The 20830-nt window shown below is 44.6% G+C and overlaps 1 protein-coding gene across 5 annotated transcripts in view; it reads right to left on the reverse strand.

Moving 5' to 3' along the window:
* The window catches only part of FMNL3 (formin like 3), a 108323-nt gene extending 92339 nt beyond the window's left edge, over window positions 1–15984 (reverse strand). For all 5 annotated transcript variants that reach the window (XR_010909245.1, XR_009630699.2, XM_067463881.1 and 2 more), the window contains exon 1: window positions 15808–15984. Coding sequence is in view for 3 of the 5 variants with exons in the window: in XM_067463881.1 (XP_067319982.1) it covers window positions 15808–15933 (126 nt within the window). In the remaining 2 variants the exon portion in view is untranslated. The remainder of the gene's footprint in view (window positions 1–15807) is intronic.
* Window positions 15985–20830: the final 4846 nt, after the last annotated feature.

The following is a 20830-nucleotide window of genomic DNA, read 5'->3' on the forward strand; positions in this document are numbered from 1 at the left end:
GTATATGTATGATATATCTAGAGAGCATGAAGGACAAGATGACTGTTCTCCTAAAGTCAAGCTGTATGATTATGACAGAGAAGGGCAATTTATGGTTCCGTATATATTTCTGGTCTGAAACTTGCATTGAATGCACCGAATGCCTTAAGGCAGGTCTGTACAACATATGGCCAATGGGCCAGATGTGGCCTGCAAAAGGTTTTCCTGTGGCCCGTGGGCAGGGTGGGACTTCCACCTTGGCGGTCAGTCCTTTACATGGGAACAGCATGAGGCTGATGAAGGAGTGGGGCTTCCCCTTCACTAGTCACTATGTGCCAACGCATGATCGAAGCAGGTTCATATGAGGAGAGGCGGTTGGCCAGGTAGTCTGGATCTGAACCATTTAGAGCTTTAAAGGTAATGGCCAGCACTTTAAATTTTGCCTAGTAGTAAACTGGGAGCCAGTGTGCCTTTGTTCAAAAGATCTCGTCTCACTTTCTGTCTCTGTGACAACTGGATTTTGAAGAATTGTTGTTGTGGAAGCAAGGATTGATGATAAAGTTTCAGTGGAGACACCTTTTCCCCATGATAACTCTTTCAGGAGTGAATTTCTCTTCTGAGGAGTAGATTCTTCTCACTTAACGTTCTCACACTCGTTCTTAACTATGAGTCATATGTTAGTTGGATGTTTGTAACTTGGCAACTGCTGATATCCCAAATTGCTGTATAGGTTGCGGGCACTTTTTCTGGCAGGGAATTTGTGCCATTAAGCAGCTACATTACAAGCAGAAATTCAATAAATAAAGCACTTTTCACTGCCAATTGGAGAAAAGGTGTACCTACTGAATTTCTGTTCCATATCTGCCGAAGTCACCGGAGAAATGCCAGAAATACCAAAAAACAGGAAAGACAGTTTGACCAGGGATGTGTTCTGTTTTTGGTGCACAGTGAGAGAGACGGAGAAGGGGTGTGTCTTTAAACTCAGCATCTGGACTAAAGCGATCTGGGAATGTATTACATGGCAAACCTGGGTGATCTGATTTGATCTGATTTCACAAATCAGGTTCCTCAACACCAGTATTTCCAGTGAGGTTACTTATTAAAACACCATAAAACTCTTAAAAGTGGCTGCATTTGTCAAACTACAAATGTAAAAGAAATGACAGATTCAGAGAAGAGCAAGCAAAAAATAGGAAGCACTGCCTTTCAAATATTAGATTCAGCCTGTTGCCACCAACCCCCCCCCTCCCCCAATGTAATGGATTGAAACATCTTCATCAACATTTCCTCTTCACTTAGCAACAAACAAGCTGAGAATTGCCAACCTAGAATTGGATGCAGCCGGTATGTAATTCTTCCTCAATTGCTATTTTCACTCATTAATTACACCCTCGCGACAGGCTGGTGGCAGATTTGAGACATTTAATGACAGGACACGGTGAAAAAGGGAGGGCCCATTTGTATAAGGCCATAGCCAAGCTTCTTAACATCTGATCCTCTTGCTAGAACTTGCTACATCCTATTTCTCTATTCCCAGATTTCATTTCATATACTTTTTCATGCCCAAACCCAGGGATGGGCAACTGTGAAGGGCCACTCCCTTGGTGAGCTACAGTGTCACATTTCAGTGCATTGCGGGTGATGCCATGTCACTTCCAGCTGCTATTTTGGCTGATATTGTTGGAGTTCAACCCCACACTGCCCAAATCTCAAGTCCTCCATGAGGAATGGTTTAGTTAGATGAGTATAGACTAAGGCAGGGGTCTTCAAACTTTTAAAGTGGGGCCAGTTCACGGTTCCTCAGACTGTTGGGGGGCTGAACTGTAGTTTGGAAAAAAAATATGAACTGATTTCTATACACACTCCACATATCTTATCTGTAATGCAAAATGAATGAACGAATGAATGAATGAATGACAAAGCAATTCAAAATGATGAATAATTTTCACCAACATGAACTTGCCCATCTTTCAATAGGAAGTGTAGATCTACTTTTGGATGATGAAATAGTCACGTTAATTAGGATTGTTGTTGTGTGCTTTCAAGTAATTTCAGACTTAGGGCAAACCTAAGTCTAAAGTTTAAGGCAGGGGCCAGGTAAATGACCTTGGAGGGCCGCATCTGGCCCACGGGCCTTAGTTTAGGGACCACTGGACTAAAGGTTTCCCTTCGCCCATGTCTCCTGAATGACAGTGGGGAATGTATATTTTTCTCTCTTTCTGCTCTCATTCTGATTGGTTCTTTAATATTGATACTTCTCTACTGCAAGCATTTTGAATCTGACTTCTGACTTCTTACCCTTTAGTATGGAGAGTATGTGCTGTATGCTTTGAGATCTCTCTCTGCTTGTGTGTCAGAGAGATGTAGTGATTAGTGTTTCTTCCCTCTCTTTGAAACCTTAGAAGAGATGGGTGTTAGAGTAGTTCAGATCCAGTTCTTCACCACAAAGAAATGTAGTTAGTTCCTTATTACTTTAAATAAACCTTTTGCGATTTTTTAAAGATTGGACTTTGCATGTTTGCCTCCTAAGCTCTTAATTCTTTACAGCTACATTACACGGCACTTAACGCTTTGCTAGCTGTGAACTGAATGCTCAACTTTTGTATCCTGTTTGTTTTCGAATACTCTGCTGTATATTTTAGGATAGTTTTCCCGAACAGATATGTGCACTTATTTGTGTATTTATTTGTTGAGGGTGCTTGAGAGGTATAAGTAAATTGTCAGATCTGTGGCCAATTTTGCCTGGCTGGAGAGGAACATCACATGAAAATTGGTGTTTGTTTTGACTTGGGGGGCCTGGGAACATTCGGGGGCACACTTCAAGGATACTGACTCTAAGCACATAAGGCCATTTTTGTGGGCTCCTGGGAAGGAAGGATAGTGACTATGTGTGCTGAGGACCCACAAGGTACAGTCTCCCCAACATCCTCCAAGTAAAGAATATATGCCAGAAAAGATATATAATCCACAAGACTAATCCACAAAATGACTTCTTCTCAGGATTAGGGATACGGCCTTGAGCCCAGCCTTTCGATTGCTATCTTGGGCACATTCCCATCTTCTCTGAAGTCGTTTCCTCTGCTAAACAAGCCCTTCCCCTTGATGACATACAGTTTCCTGGGAAGTGATGCAACATGGCTGCAATCGTAGCAGCACCGCCATACTGGGGCCTGGTCATGTAGGTCCCCATTGAGACTTGGCAACCCATCCTACTGGGCAGAACTTCCAAACTGGTTCTCTTGTTGCTCCGTTTTGCTTTGCAGTGAATCTTTCTGGGTTTCTCAGCAGAGCTGTGTTGTGGCCTGCCGTTTTCCCCCCTCGATGGCAGTTTCCGTTCCTCCTCTGAATGGGAAGGAATTTGAGCCCCCTTGCCAGAATAAAGCCTTGGGTGTTTCTTCCAGATGGGACTTTGCATGAGCCTCTCTCTCTCTCTCTCACTCACTCTCTTTGGAAAGCAGCCGAGAGGAAACCGATAGCTATTTCCACCCTTCTCTACCCAACGTTGTACAGAATTAACTGTGCATGGAAGGATGCCATATGCTGCTATAACGTCATCCCGTTAGTAACTGTGTCTACGGCTGTGTGGGAAATTTAGTCCCTTGCCAGAGACAGCTCCCTTTGAAATCTCAAACCGGAAGTCCAAATTCTGAAACACAACCCAGCCAGGCAGCTGGATTCCATTGAATAAGGTTTCTCTTTGCGTTCTTTCTGTCTTTGAGTAAGAGAGAGCGAGAGAAAGAAAGACGCAAAGAGAAAGAGACCAAACCTTTTTATGCAGCACAGTCCCTAAAATGTTGGTTTGCATGCAGTGTTTACTTTAATGCACACACACACACCCCTCTGATTCCAATGGGAAATTTTCCCCAACAAAAATTACAAAGCAGTTTGTAGACTAAAGCTTCTGTGCAGAAAAAGCCAGCCACAGATCTTGCCTTCATGGCTGTTCAAATGAACTTTCACATGTGAGATGAAACTATGCCTACCCAAATCTGTAGTTTATGTTGTACCATTTTAATCCAAACCTTTAAGGAATCTCAGCTCTCTGTATCTGCGAACTCGCCCTTTCCCACATTTGGTTCTTTGGGGGTTAATACTACCCTTCTCCAATTTAAGGCAAAACACAACATCACAGAAATTCTGGGTGAATTTGCTAAAATGCAACATCTGTTCCTATTCTTCTCTGGCCCCTTCTACACTGCCATAAAAGTTAAAGGTTTCCCCTTGACATTAAGTCTAGCCATGTCCGACTCTGCAGGGTGGTTCTCATCTCCATTTCTAAGCTGAAGAGCTGGTGTTGTTGGTAGACGCCTCCAAGGTCATGTGGCCAGCATCACTGCACGGAGCGCCGTTACCTTCTCACCAGAGAAGTACCTATTTATCTACTCACATTTGCATGTTTTCAAATTGCCAGGTTGGCCGAAGCTGGGCATAATAGTGGGAGCTCACCCTGCTCCACGGATTTTAACCGTCAACCTTTCGGTCAGCAAGTTCAGCAGCTTGGTGATTTAACCCACTGCACCATGGGGGGGGGGGGGAGGTCTCCAGATTGTCAAATTAAATAATCCATATCATCTGCTTTGAACTGGATTATACAAGTCTACACTGTCATATAATCCACGTCAAAGCAGATAATCTGGATTCTATATGGAAGGTAGAAATGGCAACAGTGGCTCAGATTTGGCTGCAGTTTTGTTTGCCATCTGACATGGCTGCCTTACCTTGCCTCCTAGAGGCTCTGAACATAAGCTAGTCATTTGTTTGAAAGGTGGGAAATACATTTCAGCAATTAGTCTTACATATTAAGAAATTAATACACAGCACAGAATTGGATTGCTTCTTACTGCACAATCAAGTCAGCCAACACTTGTAGCTAGAGCAATAACTGCGTCAGGTATCTTTCACACAATACAATTATAACATTTTTATTCACAGAACAACCCGTTTCCATGGGACTGGTATCCAAGATTTCATTTATCCACATTCCACAAAATATGTCCTCTCTGTGCGTTCTATGGTATTCCTGTCCCTTCATTTCATTAAGGGAGGAGCCCCCGGTAGTTCAATGGGATAAGCAGCTGAGGGGCAAAAGGAAAGGTCCTGAAGCTGTTAGGAGGAATTATGAGAGTTGAAGTTCAAAACACCCAGAGGGCCAAAGTTTGCACATGCCTGCTTTACAGTTTTTTAGAGTGGTTCTATCCTCAACATGGCACCACACATAAGCAACACCCTGCATATGTGGAGTATCCCACCATTCAATTTCCTTTGGTTAGTCTCAGGTCCACAATCTGAGTTATTCAAAACATGACTGCACAATTCTCACTGCACAATTACAGCAGTTTGACTTTAACTGTTAAGACTGCATATGGTGGCATCTGCAGAGAGTTTCATCTATACTGACAATTGCGCCATCACTGCTCAAGCAGGGAGCTTTGAGATGGTTAAACAGAAGCTCTCCGAAGTTCTAGGTGCCCTTACTGCCTATTACAGGGAAAACCAGCTGGTTTCTAAATAGACATGTGCTTTTCATCTTAAGAACAGACAAGCATCTTGAGCTCTGAGGATTACTGGGAAGGAATCTCATTGGAGCACTGCAGCACACCCAAATACCTGGGAGTTACCTTGGTGCAGTCTTGACCTACAAGAAGCACTGCCTGAATATCAAGCAAAAAGTGGGCACTAGAAACAATATCATATGAAAGCTGACTGGCACAACCTGGGGATCACAACCAGATACAGTGAAGAAATCTGCCCTTGTGCTTTGCTACTCTGCTGCTGAGTATGTATGCCCAGCGTGGAACACATCTCACCACACTAAAATAGTGGATGTGGCTCTTAATGAGACATGCCATATTATCACAGGGTGTCTGCACCCTACATCACTGGAGAAATTATACTGCTTAGCCAGTATTTCACAACCTGATATCCGCTGGGAAGTAGCAGCCAATAGTGAAAGGACCAAGGCAGTGACATCTCCAGCCCATCTCCTGTTCGGATATCAGCCAGAGCTACAGAGACACTTGCAGGAACACCTCAGCAAGCGAGAGTCCAAAAGTGGCAGTTTAAAACCTCAATCCATGGCTAATATCTCCGGGGTACAGAGAAACCTGGGAACCCTGGAAGGTGCTGTACAGACTGCACTCTGGCACCACAAGATACAGAGCCAACCTTAAGAAATGGGGCCACAAAGTGGAGTCCACGACATGTGGGTGTGGAGAAGAGCAAACCATAGACCTACTACAATGCAATCTGAGCTCTGCCACATGCACAAGGGAGGACTTTCTTACAGCAACACCAGAGGCACTCCAAGTGGCCAGCTACTGGTCAAAGGACATTTAATAGAATGCCATGTTTTAAAACGTTGTGGTGAATTTTTAAAAAAAAAAATACATTACAACTGTACCCTTGGTTCACTCCTGATACAATAAAAAAATAAGGTCCCAATATCAATAGGTTGTCCTTCTTCCTCCCATAGAACTATGCTGCCTGAAAGTCAGCTTCACAGCATTTACACAGCCCTTTAGATCTATTTTGGGGGGGGGGGGGGTGTACAGGGTGAGGTTTGAACAGGAATTCCCTCCACATTCTGCTAGATCCGTGCTGAGGGATTTCAGTTATGTGCATGCAAAAGGTTGTGAACCAGAGCTGTAGCTATAAGGAGAGCAAAATTAGGACATTGTCCCTCAAATCAGTCCCCAAGTTTCTAGTATCAGAAACAAGGTGACAATGAACATTATTCACATTTAGAACATTTATATTTTTTGTGTTTATAATAATAGTAACAACAATCTTTTATTTATATCCCACCACAATCTCCTAGAGGGGCTCGGGGTGGCTCATAAAACACTCAAGGTGTGACATGCAAAAATACAAGTGCAAAACAAAACCTACAAGTAGACATTAAACAATCAACACAACATCATAAATTCACAGCTGTTCACATCATCTTGGTAAATTTGCCTTATTTTTTCCCTTTTGGGTGCCTAAACAGCTTTTCTATATGATCATTCATAGTTTTGAGTTACTGCAATGCTAGACATTTGGGGAGTGAAAGCAACAAAAATCCTATGTGAGAAGGCACCTCCACCACACCTTACAGCTACACCCCTATTGCAAATAAATTTGAAATACAGGGTTAGTCAAAATGAATAGGCCAATAAGAAAATTAATTGTACCCGAATTGGCCTATTCATTTTGACTAACCCTGTACATTTCTAAATGCTGATAAAGCCTTGCCAGCCTCACTGGGAAAGGATTTCCAAAGGTCCAACTAAGAATGCCTCAAAGCCCCAGAAAATGTCATTGCATGAAGTGACCTTTCAAATCCCTGTTTTTCTCCAGCCTATTTCAAAGGCTAGGAGGTCACAGACTCCCCAAGGAAGGGTGGGACCAAGCCATCTGAAGCTTTTAAAGGCAGCACAGTACCAGCATCTTAAACAATAATACAGATATTAAATGGTGGACTATGTAATTCACACACAGCTGGAATACTATAGTTACACTTCTTTCCCTTTGCTAAGTGTTGTGTACAGGCATGTGTGTGTGCATATTGCAGTTCTAACGGAGGAATTTTCAATTTAAAGACCAAATAGTTGCCCTGAATACCAATGGCCTAAATACCCTAAAGGTGCCACATCCCTCCTGTCTTGGGAAGCTAAACAGGGCCAGCCCTGGTTAGTACTTGGACAGGACAGTGTCAACAAATACCAGACTCTGTAAACTATATTTTAGAGGTAGGAACTGGCAAAACCGTCTCCAAGTATTCCTTGCTTAGGACAACTCATTGAGACACATGGGGTTGTCATAAGTTGACAGTCAATTTCAAGGCATATACATGTCCACATGGCATGCAAACTAGCTCCTCTGTTGCCCTCTGGAAGTAAGAAAAGTGTGCAGAGGGCTGTGACCCAGAGGCTGAAAAAAATAGTCATTTGGACCAGCTCCAAAGAGACCTGCAGTTACTATTAGACCAGTAGTTCCCAACCTTTTTTTTTTAACCAGGGATCACTTTGACCCGGGACCGCTCTCCAACATTAGTACCAAAAGGGTTTCAAATCAATTTTTGGTCAACCTTAGATTTGGTTTGGTTATTTGGGGTGCTGATTCAGAAAACTAAATTGGATAGACCACATCAGCTCTAGTTTCTGATACCAAACATATGCCATCCAGTAGTCGCCATCTGTTTGCCTACAGAAAACCATAATAAGCCTTGGCCCTATAAAAAGGTTTTGGGAAACCAGTCGCTCTTGTTGCAACATATAGTAACTGTGAGGCTGCAGACCATATTTTAGGTCTTGCTGACCACTGGTGGTCCACAGACCACAGGTTGGAAACCATTGTATTAGACCTTCAGGTGGCATGATTGTTTGGCCACACTCTTGGGAGATTTAGAGAGGGATCAGGGGATTTCTCAGAACTGTAGCCCAAAACAGTAACATTTTCAAACTCTGAATTATGGTATAACAGTCTGCTAGCAGGATACTTTAATAATTTTAAAAGAGAGTGGATCCACCAGGCTAATATTCCCTCCTAAAACAAGCTTAATTGGCTAGTGTTGTCATAAATCTCAAACTGGGGAGAGAAATGTGAGCCTCCCCCCAAAGCATAGGTTGAAAGGATACTCTTCTCCCCCTCCCGCCCAGATCAGGACCATCAAGGGATCTAGATCACCAAGACTCCGAGTAACTATTATTCAGAAGTGTCCTAATATATAGCTATCTTCACATTTGCTTTATAGGGCCTTCTATATTTTTACTTTTCTTTTATATATTAATGTTTACCTTGAAACAATTGTACCAAGTTTCCTTATTTTATTTTGTGATTGCATTCATGATAGTCCATTGTTCATTGCTTAGTTGGTGGTGTTACTATCATTATTGTTCACTACGCCCTGTGCTTTGACTGTTTTGATAAGTTAATACATACAATTACACAAAATTCACAATGGCTTGCCAACCATGCCTGACCTCTCCCTTCACTTTGGGTTCCCTGTTTCCTATAGGATGCATTGATATCAAGGAATTCTGTAGCACTTTTGAGACTCAATGAGAAAATTGGATTGGAGTACACAAAAAGTTATGCTGCAAATTTCTTTTTCTTATGTACAGAGATACTTGAAAGTGGCAAGGGATATGTTCCCAAGCTGTAAAGTTCATGGGATGGGAAAGAGTGGGAGTAAAAATAAGACAAAAATACAAGCATTTTGAAACTCTTAATGCTTTTAATCTCATTCTTGGCAGACAGATAGGAGATTAAATTATATAAACAAATAAATGCAATTATAAAGATACGTTCTGAACTCACTGTGTGTTAAGGACACAATATTATGTGTTATTTTTTAAAACACTACACTCCCTTTTGTGTCTGAGTTCAGACTGTTCGAATACCAATCTCGTCAACGGCAAACAGTAGAGTAAGGAGGGAATTATGTGTCACATGTTGTCAGCTTCCTGTCACAAAATACTTTCTGGAGCCAGGAAAAAAATCCCCTCAAAATCTTCCCCCTCCTCCTTCCTCAAAGAAAGTACAAGCAGCATCATGAATAGCTCATCAAGAGTCTCAGATATTCACATCTCATGTGTCAGAATTTTGCTATGAAAGATCATGGGACTGAGGAAAATTCCCGCAAAATCCAGGAATTGGGGGCGAGGGTCGCACAGGACCTTAGTTTGCAGAAAGTGTGCACTTAGTGCTGTCCCATAAGGTATTTCATTTGAGCACATAGGTGGGCTGAACTTTGACTCTAAATAAAGATAGTCAAATTCCAATGTTTCTCAAAAACTTCTGAGTGGGGATTGGACCCATTTCCCTTCCCCCAGTGTGTTTTGAATGAATGTGGTTTAATACCACTTTAACTACCATGGTTCAATACTATGGAATCATGGGATTTGCATTCTTAAATTTTGCCTTCTTTACCAAAGAGTCGGAGCCCCCGGTGGCGCAGTGGCTTAAACCACGGAGCTGTTGAACATGCTGATCAAAAAGTCAGCAGTTTGAATCTGGGGAGCGCTATGAGCTCCCACTGTTAGCCCCAGCTTCTGCCAACCTAGCAGTTCAAAAACATGCAAATGCAAGTAGGTACCACTTCAATAGGTATCACTTCTGTGGGAAGGTAACGGTGCTCCATGCAGTCATGCTGGCCACATGACCATGAAGGTGTCTATGGGCACTTCGGTTTAGAAATGGAGATGAACACCACCACCCTGAGTCGGACACGACTAGACAATGTCAAGGGGAAACCGTTACTTTTACCTTACCAAAGAGTTGATGCCTCATCAAACTACAACTCCCAGGATTCTACAGCACTAAGACATGGCAATGAAAAGTGTTGCCAAACTACATGCATTCGACAGTGTAGATGCATCCCCAGTTTTACTCCAATGCTCTGCCTGATAACTCTTCAATATGGCACTCTCCTAATGGTTGAACTACAATAAACATCATTTCTAACCACAGCGGTACTGGGACTGATGGAAGGTTGTGGTCAAAACCATCTAGAGGGCCCCAGTTGGGGAAGACTACCAAACTGACTTATTTTTATGCTTAATCCTAGAGTGAACCATGTAAGATGACAGATGAGGGGAGAAATACCTTTGTTAAAACTGTTTTACAGGTGGGGAGCTTTTAGCACATAAACAAACCCCGCAAAAGCAAAGATGTAGCACTGTCTTGATACAGCAGCTGAGAGAGGAAACGTTTTACACAGTAGATATTTCAAAAGCATGTCACACACCTCTATGCAACAGCTTGAAATGGTACAGCCCAATATTCTACCATTTCTTTTTCTGCACAGAAATTAGGGTTATCATGGAAAATAATTGCCTTCCAGATGTTGTTGAAAGGATAGCCAATGGTGAGAGAAGATGGGAGCAACAGTCCAACAAATCTGAAGGGCCTTGCACTCTTGATTAGGTAGAGTGTTGTTTGGGCAGAAACACAGGTCCGCTGGATCTGCACTGTAGAATTAAAGCAGTTTGACATCTCTTTAACTGACATGGTTCAATGCTATGAAATCCTGGGAGTTGTAGTTTGGTGAGGCATCAGCTCTCTTTGGCAGAGATGGCAAAGGGCATTGTCAAACTATAACTCCCAGGATTCCACAGCACTGAGTTGTGATAATTCAAGTGGTGTCAAACTACACTGATTCTACAGTACACTATTGAGTTGGTGAGTTAGTAGCATTGAGAGAAAAGGCAGGATATAAATGTATTACGTATATATTGCTGAAAATTGATAGTTCCGTTTCCAGACTTCACTGTGTTTCCTGCAAGGAGAAACAATTCTCCTCTTGCCTAATTTTTCAGAATTACTCACACAAAGCCACTGTCCATTTACTCTTCCCTTTGCAAATAAATTCTACTAGTCTGCTGCCACCATCACAACCCAGGACCAGCCAAAGCCACTGCAAAGGAAAGATACTTTCCTCCTCCTCCACAACAAATCAAACTGAAAACTGAAGTGACAGCTGAGTTTTACTTCACCCTCAAAACTGTAGTATAGTTGTATTTTGGGAGGGGCATAATAGGTCATGGGGCAATAACAGTCCCTTCGAGGAGTTAGGGTGCTCTATAAATAAAGTTTATTTATTTATTTATTTATTTATTTATATTCACATACATTTATACAGGAAGTCCACAAGTCACAAACAAGATAGGGTCTATAGGTTTGTGCTTAAGTTGAAATTTGTATGTACAGCATAACAAATACATATACACACACATACACACACATGCTTTGGATAGCATAGGGAAGCATTAACACCCCTGTGGTGTTTGTTTTGCTGCCTGTGCCCCTGTTCAGAAGATTTCCCCTCACTGTGTGTCCCTGTGATAATTGCATTTTGAAAAATTGGGCTTGTTGTGGAAACACAGATCGGTGCTAAAACTTCAGTGGAGACACCTTTTCCTCATGGTAACTCTTCCAGGAGTGAATTTCCCTTTCGAGGGATACATTTCTCTCACTTCCTGTTATCTCATCCCCATTCATAACTATGAGTCATTTGCAAGTCAGATGTCTGTACTTCGGGGACTGCCTGTCTATGCAAATACAGATATCCTAGAATCAAAACCAAAGCATTTAGGATCCCAAGTATTTTGGACAAGGGATATCAAACCTGTATCACATACATGCTAACACAGTCAAGATCATTAACACAAGCTTTCATCAATCTGATTTAATAATCTCGAATCCAGATTCCAATGCATGATTGTAACAACCATCCTTTATAGTCCTATAAAGTCTACCTAAAATCAAGACCTCTATGAACTCCATTTGAACATGAAAGGGAATTCGGCAATGCCTTCAAGATGGAATCCTATGCCTATTCGCCTTGGAGGAGGTTCCACTGAAGAAGGCTCATATTTCCAAATATAAGGTTACACTTATAAAGAGAGCAATCAAATACCATTTAAAATATATACACCCATCTGTCAAATTAACTAAAGTCCTCCCACTTACTGTCATATCCACAAAAAATTGAACATTTCCCCATTCAGGATGTCCCGAGCACCAACATAATCCATTTTTCATATCATCTACCAATGTTTAAGGAACTTACTTTGGAATAACGTATCCTGAAATTCCCCAGGCAATACACCCAGTAGCCAGATTCTGGGATTTGTAGTCCAAGGACCTCATCAAGGATCTATTTTTTACCCTGCTTCTGCAGAGCGCTATGAGCATCCCTGTTTTCCTTCTGACAAATGCCTGCACCAACAGTGGTAGACTGATAAGGCAATAACCCCTTTTGTGTTGTCGAAGGCTTTCACGGCCAGAATCACTGGGTTGCTGTGAGTTTTCTGGACTTTATGGCCATGTTCCAGAAGCATTCCCTCCTGACGTTTTGCCCACATCTATGGCAAGCATCTTCATTGGAAATATACCTCACAACCTCCAAGGATGCTTGCCATAGATGTGGACAAACTGTCAGGGGAGAATGCTTCTGGAACATGGCCATACAGCCCAGAACACTCAGAGCAACACAGTAACTCCTTTTACTTTTAAATTAGGAGCAGATTTAATAAAAGATGGTGAATATCATAAACTGCAAAACCAAATCACCTGCTTTCCCGGCTCCAGCTCTGAGCCTGAAGACTTCTGAGTGCATCTATACTGCAGAATTAATGCAGTTTGGCACCACATTAACTGCCACAGCTTAATACTGTGAAATCCTGGGAGTTGTAGTTTTACAAAGTCTTTTGCCTTTTGTGTCAAATAATGTTTGTGCCTCATCAAACTACAGCTCCCAGAATTCCATAGCATTGAACCATGGCAGTGGAAGGGTCAAACTGCATTGATTTGACAACATAAATATATCTACACAACAAAACCCAGTCACACACAGCCCAGGCTATTTGTACATACCAATAGGAGCAGAAATAAAGGACACACCAATGACACTCTGCACACAACTGGCTCACAACATGAGCAAGCAAGGCCCTGTAATGGGGAAGGGATCAGCCACAAAGTTTTGTGTGGGATGGGGAGGGATGTGAATTAAGTAGGGTTTACATATCAGAGGTCAGAAAAAAAGAATTCATGACACAGGAATGGTTAGTATTACAAAGCAAAGAACGGGTCTAGAAAGGTGACTGCAGTGTGCTTGGGAGAGGAGGGCCACATATCCCATTAAGATGCATATCAGAAGGAAGTGGGGGCAGCCTGGCAGGGCACTCGGTTGCTTCCACAGATCTGAAGCAGAGCATAACAAAGTCCCTTTTTGGGACTACAGCTACCACAATCCACCCTAGACATTGACTAGGCAAGGTGGGAGAACCCACTAGGCACCCTGGGTGAAGGATCCCGGGAGTTGCAGTCCCAAAAGGAACTCTTTCCGGCTCTGATGCTCAGAAAGTGTGGGAGCAAGAAGGCAGCCCTGGAAATCTGAGCTTTTAGGGGTGGGACGGGGACGTATCATTGCCTGGAATCAAACAGGGAGGAAAATGGAAAAAATGAACCCACTGGAAGGAGGGGGCTCAGTGTTGGGCTTCCTGTGCAGAGCGGATAGGGGGAAAAAAGCACAGCCTCTCTTAACCAGGAAGCCCCCACCCACCCAGATGTGGGAGCTTTCTTCATTCCCAGCCAGCACCGCTAGGGATGAGGGCAGTTGTAGCACAGCACATCTGGAGACATCAGACTGGGCAAGGGAAGGGATGAGAAAAGAAAGAAGCTATCTATCTAATATTTATATGGGGAATTGACAAGGATCCGATCTGGCCATGATAAAGGAGCAGAAAGAGTGATTCCCGGAGGACAAAGGAGAAAGGAACGATATACTTTGACCCAGCCCAGAACAGATTCTTTCAAGAGTGGGATGGTTTGGGAATCTGTCCCAACCAGGGATGGCAGACTATTTAAAAATAAACTACTGAGGGATAAAAACAAACTTGTAAGAATTAGAAAAACGGGGAGGGGTCAATGGAGCAATTAAATCTGAAATCATCTCCAAGATCTGACTAAAAAGAGGCGCTGGGGTAATCTCAAAGGAGACTTCGGGTGCATCTACGGCCCCTTCCACAGAGCTGTATAAAATCCACACTGAACTGGATTATATGACAAAGTGGACTCAGATAATCCAGGTCAAAGTAGATATTGTGGATTTTTTTTCACATGTCAGGAGCGACTTGAGAAACTGCAAGCTGCTTCTGGTGTGAGAGAATTGGCTGTCTGCAAGGACATTGCCAGGACACGCACAGATATGTTACCATCCCATGGGAGGCCTCTCTCATGTCCCTGCATGAGAAGCTGGATCTGACAGACAGGAGCTCACCCCACTCCCTGGATTCGAACTATCAACCTGTCAATCGACCAGTCCTGCCAGCACCAGAGACTTATTGTGGATTATCTGCCTTGATATTCTGGGTTATATGGATGTGTGGAAGGGCCCTACGTTGTAGGATTGACACAGTCTGCCACCACTTTAATTACCATGACCACCTTGATTAGCATTTAATGGCTTTGCAGCTTCAAAGCCTAGCTGCTTCCTGCCTAGGGGAATCCTGTTGCTAATCAAGGTGGCCAATTGCAACATTCACACCTGTCCCAAACAGACAAGAGTCCTTTCTCCCACCCTGGACCTTCCACAGATATATAAACCTCCCTTTCCTACTTTCCAACAGACCTCACAACCTTTGAGGATGCCTGCCATAGATTCAGGCGAAAAGTCAGGAGAGAATGCTTCTGGAACATACCCAAACAGCCATGAAAACTCACAGCAACCAAGTGATTCTGGCCATGAAAGCCTTGGCACCCTTCCACACGGAATATCAAGGCAGAAAAATCCCACAGATAACCGGGTTATCTGTGTCCACAGTCAGATAATCTGGGATTCTCTGCCTTGATTTCCTCCTGGGATATAGGGCTGTGTGGAAAGGCTCACAAAGTTTGACACCCTTTGGCTCAATACTGTGGCATAATCCTGGGAGCTGTAGTTTTCCGCCTTCTGTGCCCAAGAGCGCTGCTAATAAATAACCCACCGAAGTGCAGATGCTCGGATGCCACAACTGTATGGACTGGGTAGTAGTAGTAGTAGTAGTAGTGAAGGGAGACCTTTTGAACTCCTTGTTAAGAGTGGCATAGAAATACAACAACAACAAAGCGCGTGGAGCAAAGGCAGAGAGAGGACCGAGAGGCGAGGAAGCAGGAGAAGCGATAGAAGGAGAAAGAAAGAGAGAGAGAGAGAGAAGACGAAGAAGAAGCCCGAGAGGGAGAGAATGGGAAGAAAGGGATGCAGGGCTGGGGAAGTTGCGGGAGGAGGAGGAGGAGTGGGGCGGGAAGGGCTGGCCGCCCGGGGAAGCCTCCCTCCCTCCCTGCCTCGCTCTCGGTGTGTCTCACCAGCACCATGGCGAAGCGCTCCTCCAGCTCGCCCTGGTCCGGCATGGGCACCTTCCCCGGGGGCAGCAGGGGCTGCAGCATCCCCGGGTCCCCGCCGGGACCCCCGCCGCTCTCCGCGTTCCCCATCCCCGGCTCAGGAGCCAGGCGGAGCCCTCCTCCTCCTCCTCCCTCTCCTCCTCCTCCTCCTTCCCTTGCGCCCGCCCGCCCGAAGGGGAGGAGGAAGAAGGAGGAGGGAGGACGCTGCAACGCCCCCCCCCCCCCGCTCCTCCTTCTTCTTCCAGGAGCGCTTTCCCCTCCGAGGAGGAGGAGGAGAGGAAACAGCGGGGCCATTTTGGGCGGGAAAGGGACCCGCTCCCCCAGCAACACGAGGAAGCGCAGGAAAATTTCTGGGGAATGGGCTCCCCTCAGTCCTCAAAGAGAGAAAGGTATGGAAACACCCCCAGCAGTGGGGTGCGGCCCGCGCTCCCAAACCCCAGGCAAGGCACCCCATCCACATCTTTGGTGGTTCAGTCCTTCAGTCAGTCACCTCATGGACCAGCCCACGCCAGAGCTCCCTGTCGGCCGTGGCCACCCCCAGCTCCTTCAAAGTCAAGCCAGTCACTTCAAGGATGCCGTCCATCAGGCCTGTAGCGGGGGGGGGGGGGGGGGTTAGGGGTTCAAACCCTCCCCCCGAAATGTTTCAGATTTTTTTTAAAAAACTGGTTTACTCATGAATTTTAACTGGTTAACCAAATCCCCCTGCTAAGTCTATGAGATGCAAAAAATTAAGAGTCCCTCCAGAACTGTAAGCACTATCTCAGGCAAATATTGACAATTTATTCACACTGTCATTACTTGCAGCAATAGCCCATGTAGCAAAGCAACCAAGTTGGGTGTGTGTGTGTTGAATGCTCTCATTAAGGAGGCCAGACTTGGTGGAGGTGGTTGGCAGGGGCGGAGCTGCAGGCTATTGAAGGCTGCTCTGCCCCCTGCTGTGCTCTTTGCTTCAGCGTGAGCTAGGAGGCAGGTTTCAACACCCCCAGGGGCGGCTCACCCATTACGCAAAGTAAGCATTTGCAGTATAGTTGATTTTGCCCAGGGGTGCTCTTGAGGCGCTCTTGGGGGAAAATAGACCTTGACATATGCGAGTTGTAGTTACTGGGATGTATACTTCACCTACAATCAAAGAGCATTCTGAACTCCACCACTGATGGAACTGAACCAAATATGGCACACAGAACTCCCACAACGAACAGAAAATATATATCACTGATTGGTTGGGGGGGGGGGCGCCAAAATACTGTTTGCTTACCTTTGAAAATTACCTAGGGCCGCCTCTGAACACCCCCCTGTGAAATTTTCAACCCCCCCCCCCCCCCCCGAAAATTTCAACCCCTTCCGAAATCTTTTTCTGGTTACGGCCCTGCCATCCATCCATCTTGCCCTTGGTCAGTCCCTCTTCCTTTTTCCTTCCATTTCCCCCAGTGTCGTCGTCTTCTACAAGCTTTCCTGTCTTCTCATGATGCATCCATATCTAATGCAGCACAATACAGGCAGCTTCAAGGGCCCTGCCACACAGCCATATAACCCAGAATATCAAGGCGGATTGTTGGTGGCCATCTGTCAGGGGTGATTTGAATGCAATATTCCAGCTTCTTGGCAGGGGGTTGGACTGGATGGCCCATGAGGTCTCTTCCAACTCTTTGATTCTATGATTCTATGTTGTTGTTTATTCGTTCAGTCGCTTCCAACTCTTCGTGACCGCATGGACCAGCCCATGCTAGAGCTCCCTGTCAGCCATCACCACCCCCAGCACCTTCAGAGTCAAGCCAGTCACTTCAAGGATGCCATCCAGTCATGTAGCCGGGAGGGGGGGGGGTTGAGGGGCTTCAGCCCCCCTCCCCAAAATTCTCAGGGTGGTCTGCGAGAAGGCCTTATGGGTACATTATTTAAACTGTTATTTTTATTCATATCATGATCTGATCACCATTCTCAATATATCCCATGCATGGGGGTATTGGGAGAATGATACAAAAGGTTTACTAGGGTAGATCCTCAGCTCCCCCCTTTGAATCAAACTCAGCCCCACCCCCAAATCAAACTCAGCACCCCCGAATCAAAATCCTGGCTATGGGCCTGATGCCGTCCATCCATCTTTCCCTTAGTCGGTTCCTCTTCCTTTTTCCTTCCTTTCTCCCCAGCATCATCTTCTCCGAGCTTTCCTATCTTCTCATTGTGTGGCCAAAATACTCTTTGCCTCTAATATCCTTCCCTCCAATGAGCAGTTGGGCTTGAATTCCCGAAGTATGGACTGGTTAGATCTTCTCACAGAATTTTCCTCCAGCACCAGAGTTTAAAAGCATCTATCTTCTTTCACTCAGCCTTCCCTGAGGTCTGGCTCTCGCATCCGTAGGTGACTATGGGGAATACCATTGCTTTGACTATGTGGATCTTCATTGCCAGTGTGATGTCTCTACTCTTCACTATTTTATCAAGATTCGCCATTGCACTCCTCCCAAGAAGTAGACATCTTCTGATTTCCTGGCTGCAGTCTGCATCTGCAGTAATCTTTGCACCTATCAAGGCAGATAGTCCACAATATCTGCTTTGAACTGAGTTATCTTAGCCCGAATTGCCATGTAACCCAGTTCTGTAGGTTTGTGCTTGTTGTATTTGTAAGTTGGAACAGGCAAATTTTAAGTATAATTCCAGCCAAATATATAAGTATGTATATATTAGCTTTGGATATATGGATTTGTATAGGGAGTCCCCGGTGGTACAGTGGGTTACACAGCTGAGTAGCTGAACTTGCTGACCAAAAGGTTGGCAGTTCAAATCCCAGGAGTAGAGTGAGTTCCTGCTGTCAGCTCCAGCTCCTGCCAACCTAGCAGCTCAAAACCATGCAAACGTGTGAGTAGATCAATAGGTACTGCCCTGGCAGGAAGGTAATGGTGTCTGTGCAGTCATGCCAGCCACATGACCTTGGAGGTGTCTATGAGCACCAGCCCCCAGAATCAGACACGACTAGACTTAATGTCAAGGGAATACCTTTACCTTTTATATGAGCTTAGTGTGTCACCAATTTTATTATCATGGCTCACTGCTCTAAAAGCTGGGGGGGGGGGGGGTGTCTAATTTGGCAAAGTCTTCTTTATCCTTCTCTGGTGCTGACACAAATTCCAGAGCACGGGTGCACGTTAAGGCTGGTCTTTTATGGGAGTTTGTAGCTTTGAACTGCGTTAAATAGTCAGTGTAGATGGGTCCTCAGGCTCCTTCCACACAGCTGAATAAAATCCCACATTATGTGCTTTGAACTGGAATATGGCAGTGTGGACTTCGATAACCCAGCTCAAAGCAGATATTGTGGGATTTTCCGCCTTGATATTCTGGGTTATATGGCTGTGTGGAAGAAAGGCTCTCAGACACAAAAGGAGCCTTTTACTGAGTGCCGCCCATCCCGAATGGGAAGCCATTGGCGGGGAAAGGAAGGGCTGCCCCCTGGTGGCTGAGCCCAGGTGAAGACTTCTTGATCAAAACTCTTTGGCGCCATCCACACTGATCATATAATCCAGTTTGCAGCAGATAATCTGCCTTCAGAAACGGGATCATATGGCAATGTAGATGGGGCCCTACTTCTATTACTTCCACACTTCTGGCCCTTACAACCATTTATTGCACTTTGAAGCTAACCTAAAATTGGAGGAACCACACAAGTTCCCACAAAAGTGTGCAAAAGAAAGCCCTTCATGCTCCTCAGAGCTCCGTGGCTTGTGTCATCACCATCTGGGCCTCTATTTGGAGGGTCCTGGGAATTTTACTGACCAAAATATTGTTCTTCCAGGTTCTGCTAGGCCTACAAACCTGTCTCATGCCCTTCCCACCACCACACAATTTGGAAGAGGAAAGCGCTGTGGAAATCTATGGATGATCGTATGAATTAATGCATGAGACCTCTTTAACTTTCCTCACTTTCCTCATTCTCTGTCCATATTCATGACTGCATGGCCCTCACAAGGTTCCCCTCAGAGCCCTTCTTTCACCCTTGCTGCCAGTATCTGCTCCCTCTTCTGTTGCACAGCTGCCCCTCCGTTTTCCCATATTCAGCTGCTCACGTCTTGAAGAAAGAAATAATTAAATTCCAAATAGCAAAGCTTGATGTTGCTATTTTATACAAAGGAAAGCGTTTTACCACACCTTTGTACAGAATGGGATTTGAACAGTTACCTAGAGCCCACAAAGGATTATATCAAGAAACACTTCACCACTTACATGAGATTACTCTCGTATTAAGACTCTCTAGTTCAGGCATATCGTTCTGGGGCTGAACTGAAGTCTTACTTTCTAATCAAAGGTGCATCTGCAGATTGATTGTTGTTTGACACCCCTTTAACTGCATGGCTCAGTGCTATGGGATAATGGGGGGCTGTGATTTGACAAAGTCTTTAGCCTTCTCAGCCCTCATCTACACTGCTATATATTGCAGTTCTGAATCCAGATTATTTGCTTTTAACTGGATTATATAGCAGTGTAGATACAGCCTCAGCCAAAGAGGGCTCATGTCTCACCAAACTACAACCTCCATGATTCCATGGCATTGAGACATGGCAGTTAAAAGTGGAGTCAAGCTCCAGGCATTCTATACTGTATGGACCCCAAGGGTCACCAATGAGAGACATAGCCTACCCTTTTTGTTATTTCCTTGGCTTCCTCACATCCCCCATCCCCAAGTCATGTTCCCACTTCTCCGACTTACAGAGTCATGTTCCCACTTCTCCGACTTTTGCAGTCTTCCCCCCACTTGCATGTTCTTCCTCATTAATAGTTTTTGCCATCTTGATCACAATCTACTACAAATGTTTCAATGTTCAGCTGTGAAATAATGGATGGATGTGTCTGTGTCCTGCTCCTGTTATCTTGAGAGTGCCCAAAATATTTTCTCACACTGCAAGGTACAAACTCCTCTTCCTACATGCATTACACCCACACCATGAAGCTATTAAAAGTCTATGGCTTGCCATGCTATATCCAATGCATTTTAGGAAAA

This window comes from Anolis sagrei, chromosome 2 (assembly GCF_037176765.1).
Source record: "Anolis sagrei isolate rAnoSag1 chromosome 2, rAnoSag1.mat, whole genome shotgun sequence".
Taxonomy (NCBI): domain Eukaryota; kingdom Metazoa; phylum Chordata; class Lepidosauria; order Squamata; family Dactyloidae; genus Anolis; species Anolis sagrei.